The 7,706-nt window shown below is 46.2% G+C and overlaps 1 protein-coding gene across 10 annotated transcripts in view; it reads left to right on the top strand.

Annotated features, from left to right (window-relative positions):
- Positions 1–1,159: 1,159 nt before the first annotated feature.
- FAM184A (family with sequence similarity 184 member A) overlaps positions 1,160–7,706 on the top strand; it is a 106,560-nt gene continuing 100,013 nt past the window's right edge. For 9 of the 10 annotated variants that reach the window (XR_012033756.1, XR_012033769.1, XM_072831910.1 and 6 more), the window contains exon 1: positions 1,160–1,333. Coding sequence is in view for 7 of the 10 variants with exons in the window: in XM_072831910.1 (XP_072688011.1) it covers positions 1,175–1,333 (159 nt within the window). In the remaining 3 variants the exon portion in view is untranslated. The remainder of the gene's footprint in view (positions 1,334–7,706) is intronic. The other variant, XM_072831920.1, reaches the window with a different exon arrangement.

The following is a 7,706-nucleotide window of genomic DNA, read 5'->3' as shown; positions in this document are numbered from 1 at the left end:
AGGAGAAGCTCATTAGGAAATAACACATTTAGAGAGGTGCAAATGCACAAGTAATGACACACTTTGGCCCGGCCCCAAATCCTTAAGGAGCTGGCATCGTGTTCCATCTTCTGTTTCTCCCTTTTACTTCCAGCCAACTCGATTTCGTATATAATTGCCTCCGTCTCCGCTAAGGCTGGGGGGAAACGTCGGGGTGCAGCGCTATACTAACTGATGAGGCGTGTGCTGTCTCCCTACACCGACACTCGCGATGTGCAGAGGGCACGGGTCGGCCCAAGCACACTGCAAATAACCATCCTATTTGTAGGAGTCCGAAAGGTGCAAGGCAGGGATTACTGCGTCCCGGGCTACTGCACTGCCCGAGTCCGAAGCGCTGAGGCCGGCCCTGGGAGGGAGGGGGTCGGAGCGGAGCTCGCCGCCCGCCTGGGGCAGGAGCCACTCGGCCCCCGCCCGCGCGCGAGGCTGCCCGTGGAAAGCCTCAGCAAACCGGCCAGGGCTCTGCAAACCGGAGGGACCGCAGCCCGTCCTCGCTCGCGGACTTGGGGCTGCCCGCCGGAGCTGGGGCCCGCGGACCCCCCGAGGACCCCCCGCCCCCCGCCCACCTGTGGGCGGGGCCTCCCGGAGCGCAGCGCCCGCCACGGGGCTGCGGGGGGCGGGGCTTGGCCGCGGGGGGCGGGGCTTGGCCGCGCAGGGATGACGTCGCCGCCCCGCGCGCCCCGCGCCCCGCCCCCGCGCGCCCTGGTAACGGCGGCGCCGCGGCTCCCGTGTCCTCCTCCGCGTCCCCGCCTCCCTCCTCCTCCCTCCGCAGCCCCGGCGGCGCCGGTCTCGCCGGCTCCGTGGTGCCAGGTGGGAGCGGCACCTGCCGGGCCGCGCGGCCCTCGACGCCCCCGCCAGGCGTCAGCTGAAGAGCGGGCGAGAGCGGCCGGGCTGTGCACCGCGGCGCGCCCCCCCCCGCGCCCCTGTGGTCCGCGGCCTCGGCCCGGCGGGGCTGCCCCGTCCCCGGACCGGGGTGACCCGGGGGGGCGTCGCGGGCCGGAGGGCGGCCGCGGCCGACAGGCGCCGGGGGTCGGGTCCCGCAGCGGCCGCCCCGGGCCTTGCCCCCCGGCCGCCGCCGCCGCCCCGCCGTGCCCCCGGAGCGCGAGGAGCTGCGCCCCGGCCGGGGTCTGCCGGGAAGATGGCGACCCCGGGCCCGAGCTGGCAGCCGCAGCATTACGGCGGCGCGGCGGCCAAATTCGCGCCCTCGCCGGCCGCCGCGGCGCAGGCGGGGCACGGCTTGGACTACAGCCAGGACCTGCACCTGAAAATGAGCAAGAAAATCGCGCAGCTCACCAAGGTAAGGAGGCGGCGGCGGGGTGGCACGGCCGCGAGGCCCCCAAGACCCCGGCAGACTGGGCGGGAGCCCCGGAGACGTCCCTGGCCATCCGGACGCCCCGGAGGCTCGGCTGGGCTCGCGGGACCTGCAGATGAGGATCTCTCCACGCCCCTTATCGCACGACGAGAAGTCACTGTAGTTTCGGGCTCCTGCACCTGCCCGGACTCCACGAGCCTTCACTCCGCCGGATGAAGTACAGAACCGTGTTCGACCCAACGTGACCCAGGACCTGCCCAGTTAAATCAGTGCCGTCTCCCCCCACCCCTCCACCCCGGTCACGCGCTTAGGGGGAGAATAAACCTGAGCCACGTAGGAGGGTCAGACCCACCTTGCGTGCCATTTGGGGAGATTTCTAATGAGTCATTCCTTAATTCTGACAGAACGTCAGGCAAGGCTTCTTAGATGAATCGTGTCTGCACTCCGTTAAATGTTTGGATCTGTCAAAAGATAATTTTCAAAGCGCATATAAGCCAGCAGATTTGGTCAAGGGTAGTTTAGAATGGTGAGCCTCTTTCTACTTAACTGGCTGCCTGTGGTGAGAAGGAGTTGGTATCTTGCGAAGCAAGAGCGTTTCAGACCGACTGATTGATTCTATTGCTCTGCTTAGATCTCAGGAGCAATCGTTCAGTCCCCATTAACTGCGAACAGGTGATCCCTGGTGTCTGAAAGTTAGTAGAGGCGATCTTAATGTGTTTAATTAAGCTGAGTCGCCTAACCACTTGTTAGTGGCCTAGGTATGACGAGAGGTGAGCATCCTGGGCGTTTACTAAATAGGTAAACCCCGAAGTCTCTTTTCTTTTCTTTTTTCTTTCTTTCTTTCTTTTCTTCTCTTTTTTTTTTTTTTTTAAGATTTTATTTATTTATGAGAGACACAGGCAGAGGGAGAAGCAGGCTCCACACAGGCAGCCTGAGGTGGGACTCGATCCCCGGTCTCCAGGATCACACCCTGGGCTGAAGGCAGACGCTAAACCGCTGAGCCACCCAGGCTGCCCCGAAGTCTCTTTTCAACTCCCAAATTCCCATTCTGTAATTTCAGTACTAGTTGAGGCTGTTGAGACGGTAAAGTAAAACAGAGTTGGTAAAAAAAATAAAAAAAAATTAAAAAAAAGAGAAATGGAAGTAAAATGGGGCTGGAAAGAGTTGGTAAAAAAATAAGATTTTTGTGAAGAAATGTGATCAAGGGTAGAATGAAAAGTAACCTGAAAGAACTGAGGAGTGAGGGCTTCACCAGAAGAGCAAAGGAATAGGAGCAAGTACCTAGTGGTAAAACTCAGCCATCCCGAACAAGGCAACACTGGGGGGAATTTTGTTTTCTGATTTTTGTTTTAGGTCCACGCTGTCTCAGAGCTCGCTATGTGCCCGGTTTTTACTGTTTCCTCTTGTGATGGATGGTCTCGATATTCAGAGAAAGGAAGGCCCAAGAAGGAACAATAGTATACCATCAGGGCAACTATACATTTGGGATCTCAAAACCAGGTTTCCTGAAATCATGTTTAGTCTTCAGAATAATGATGTTCAGAATGGCGTACGTGGATGTTTATGTATTCTGACTTTCTCATGGTGTGTACATAACACTCATTGTTCTGATTGTAAATTGTAACCCTCTAGATTCCTACTGTAAGTAACAGAAACACTCAAGAAGTTGGTAGTGGAACTGTGTGCAGTGTAACGAGGTTTCTCATCTCTCCAGTAAACTACTTTTCTTTTTACTGATGCTTTTTCAATATTCTGTTCTTTTTTACCAGAAAAAAAATTCAGCACAACTGTTAAATTTGAGAGTACTGTTAGAAGCTATCATATTCTCTGTTTACCCACCTTAAATCTAGTGAGACAAGAAGCTGCCCCCATACCAGTGCTCATCAAGGCTTGAGTGCTATACCTAATCTCTACTAAGTGTTAGTTGGACTCTTGACTTAGTGTTCATAGTTACAATCTCTGAAAACTCATGCCACTCCTCTGCTAAATACCTCAGACATTTAATCCCTTGTGCTAAAGTTTCTCAGCCTTGGCACTATTGACATTTTGAATTGTCTAATTCCTTGTATGGAGCAGGCAGGGCTACCCTGTGCATTATAGGAGTTTAACAGCCTTCCTGGATTCCTGGTGCTACCTTGTAGATTCCAGTAGCACCCCACACCTGCACACACCATCTTGACAGTACACATGTCTCTAGACATTGCCATATGTTCCCCGGGAGGTATGAGGGCTCATTCCATGTTGAGAAGCACTGAATTCTACTGGAATATCTAGGGTTGCTCCTACCCGTGTCTCTTGCATTTATTACTAAGATATGAGAATGAAATCATCAGATAATAGGACTCTGTTGCAGCCAACACCCGTTAGTTTCTGAAGCATACAATAAGGCATGCTTCCCTTATGTGTTATTTTGGAGACTGTCAAATTTTACAGTCATGTACACTTCTTGTAAATACTATAAGAATGATCTCACGAGTAATATGTCAACTCTTACAAACTTTACTGGTATCTACTGCATAGAATTTTCACTCGTGAAGAGCTTGGTAATAAATTCACATCAGTAGAGGTAGATTGGAAGCTTAGCTTATATTTCAAAATTAGACATAAACATTAAAATAGGATTTTATATCTTTTGGAAATGAGTCAGTAGTACTCAGCTCTTCAACATTATAGTTAACATGGCTTGGGAATCTGTCTTGAGTTAAAACTCCTGTTCTGCTGCTTACTAGTAATATGACCTAGGGCAGGTCACTAAATTCTGAGCCTCAGTTTCCTAATCTTTAAAAGAGGAGTGATTATACTATAACTTTCTAAGGCTCTTAAGTCAGGCTGTCACTGAAAGAGAATCTGTGGCAACAAAGTATTAGTAAAATACTGGATGATATATTTTTAAAATGCTCCTTTTTAAACTAGTCTGCATTTAATAGCATTGTTATATTGTAGTTCTTTTGAGAGTTTTCTAGGAAACTCTTTAAAAATATTTACAGTAATTGTTCTATTTGAGTACCAGAGTTTAAAGTTTTCCCATGTATTCCACATTGTTGTAGTACAGTATTGAAAATACATGCATTTTTCAGATACTTGGATAGCTAGGAAAGGATATGGATGAAAGTAATCTGTATTACAATTTTGTACCTAGTAAGACTCAGTATATTTTTAACTAAAAAGCCATCTCAGCTGCAGACATATTTGTTCAGGTTCTGTTTCCTTAGAACTTAACATAGCAGCCATTTCCTAGAAAGGAGACCAGTAGTGGTTTTTAAAGCACCTTTTATGTAAGGGACATTTTGCTAAGTGTTAGAGATCTAGCAGAGAGCAAGACACAGTCCCTGCCTTTTAAAGTGAATCTGTTCTATTTAGGCTACTCTTTTTTTTTTTTTTTTTTTTTTTAAGATTTTATTTATTCATGAGAGAGAGAGGCAGAGATACAAGCAGAGGGAGAAGCAGGCTCCATGCAGGGAGCCCGAGGACGTGGGACTCGATCTCGGGTCTCCAGGATCACACCCCAGGCTGAAGGCGGCGCTAAACCACTGGGTCAATGGGGCTGCCCTATTTAGGCTACTCTTACTAAATTTTAAGAATTACTGTTAGATTCTTGAGTCATGTCTTGGCAAGTTTCTGGGATTGTTAATGGCTGAACCATCTCAGGATAGGCAAAGAAGTTGGATGGGTTGAGTTATGTTTAGTGGGATTGTATTTGTGTACTTAGAGAAGTACTCCACTGTGTTGCTTCTTTAGTGCGTTAGAGTGAATAGCAAAACTTGTGGAAAGTAATTATAAAACAGCTTTTTTTGTGTGCTACTCACTGTCCCTTTCAGTTTACTCTGTGAGGCTGGCTCATCCTCTGCCCATAGAAAAACTTGACTTTTCTGGTTGCTTTTAGATCATATGAATTGTCCTTCAGTAATTAAATAGGAGAAGTCTCAATTTGATTATTAAAATGTCCAGTGCTGGGATGCCTGGCTGGCTCTGTTAGAAGAGCATGGTATTCTTGATCTTGAGGTTGTAAGTTTGAGCCCCACGTTGAGTGTAGAGATTACTTAAAAATTTAAAAATAAAAGTAAAATATTCAGTGCCAAGGAATAAAACCCCCAAGCCAAACCTACGTTAAGGATGCAGCTAGCCTCCTATGTCCATTCCCAGCTCTGCCTATTTATTGTAAGGGGGAAGCAGATAATTGAGGAAGGGGGGCATCATTGACTTTTTTCTTCTGGCGAGGCTTTTCTACTCTTCTTGCTTTGTTTTGCCAATCACAGTTTAATACCCCTCCCCCCCTCATTGGACAAGGAAGAAGGGAAGAGGGAAAAGACGGGCAGCAAACTTTATTTGAACAGTGCATGGTGATTTAGCTTCAGTGCTATTGTGGATTTGACCCACATTTAAAGCTCATTCTTTCAGTCCTGCATCTTCCACCTCCCACCCTCATTGCTCAGGATTCCTCAGGTTGCTTGACAGTGAGAATGCATCTGTATTCTGGCTGGTTCTTACTTCTTCCTCAGCTTCTTTGATCTGCCAGGGCCCTCGTGTTTATTTTGCTGAGATCTATTCCACGTCAGGTAACCCTCTTGGATAGGCCCAGATGATCCCACCCTGGCTTACTCTGTGTCTTTCCCACAGGGCCCACGTTGGTCCAGAGGGAGCATTCATTCTGTGTTCAGGCAGACTCTGGTACTGGTCCAAATTCAGCATCTCTCATTTTCTCTCACATGCCTTTTCATCCAGCTTCTCATTCTTTAGATTTTTCAAGGATGAATCAGGTGCCACTTCAGTGTGCTCTTCTAAGTGCTTGAGACACATATCAAGGTCTTCAAGTAGTCCCATCAAAACCTTTTCCTCCAGGCCTTAGGTGAGTGGCAAGCATCTGTCCTTTCTCTTGAAGGCAAGATACTTGTTCCTGTAGCTGTCCCCAAGGAAACATTCTCCAAAACTCTGCTCTGTAACCTCTTTGAGACTTTTCTCACTAATACTGGGTGTAGGAGGTAGCACATTTCAAGACTCTTCTCTTTAGACTGCCTTTTTTTTTTTTAAACTTTGAGAATATTCTGGCACTTGTTTTAAAATGTCAGTTGTCTTTTGTTCTCAATAGAAACTTCCTTTTTAATATCTTGTTACATTAGTGGCTCATCCATTGCCTCCTTAGGTGATTGTACTTTTGATACAGTTCAGTCTAGCCATCACTAACTGACATTACTAGTATAAGGTAGGCTATAAGGTTCCAAAGAGCAGGAGTTTCTGTGTGTGTGCTCCATGCTCAGCATCAAGTCCTTCTTAAAAGTCTTCTTTTAGTACTCAGTTTATGTCCTGCCCCCCAGCCCCCAAAGAAACAAATAATAAACTGCCCTGAACAACCTGAACAACCTAGGCCTTGTTAGGTTTGCTTAACTCTGAATTACTGTAACGTTTATTGTCTTACTTCTTGTTGATACTTAATAATACAGATTTGTAAAATAATGTTTATTTTGTTTATAAATATTTCTTGTTTCTCTCATTTAAATGTAATTTCCTCATCTGTAGAGACTATTTTTCATGTAACTTTAATATGAATACATTGTGCATAGTATAAAAGCTTAATATTTATTGATGGTGGTGGTGGTGATATTAATGATGCTGTACCAAGTGATTTTGTTATACAGTAGAGTTAGTAAATATTCCTGAGGACTGTATCAGCTATTCTTCTGGGTTAATGCTAGATCATTTCAGCTGAATTGAATTACTTTTTTTTTTTTTTTTTTTTTAAGATTTTATTCATTTGAGAGAGAGACAGCGTTAGAGCATGAAGGGGGGGAAGGTACAGAGGGAGAGGAAGCAGACTCCCTGCTGACTGGGTTCCATGGGATCATGACCTGAGCTGAAGGCAGATGCTTTAACCTATTGAACCACCCAGGTGCCCCTGAGTTAAATTACTTTTACATATTTATATGTTTTATTGGCTTCCTCTTAAACTGCTTCAAAAGCTATATTATTTCATAATATACTTATATTTTTCATGTAAAAATAAAAGTATAAAGCACCTTGTCTAAAATTTAAATATTATTTGTCGTTGCAAAAGTTAGGTAATTGATACCAGGTTCTTAGCAAATAAAAAAATAGTCTTATGACCATTTAATACTAACTGCTTTTACTATATCCCAAACCAGACTATGTTAATATACTAGTGAGATTTTCAAACAATTGTATTTTCTATGCATTAAATACAACCCATATTTTACTAGTTGGAATTACCTAGATACTGTTCCATAATGCTGTTTGGTTTTGGTTATGACCTGGATTGTTTCAGTTTAGCACATACCGAATATCTTTTCCCCCTTTGTTTCGTTGCAGCTTTGCCATTCTCATATGCAGTACCTTTGATGTAATC

Source organism: Canis lupus, chromosome 1 (genome assembly GCF_048164855.1).
Source record: "Canis lupus baileyi chromosome 1, mCanLup2.hap1, whole genome shotgun sequence".
NCBI classification, from domain to species: domain Eukaryota; kingdom Metazoa; phylum Chordata; class Mammalia; order Carnivora; family Canidae; genus Canis; species Canis lupus.
Note: the sequence above shows the minus strand (reverse complement) of the source record. Positions and strands in the feature narration are given on the sequence as shown.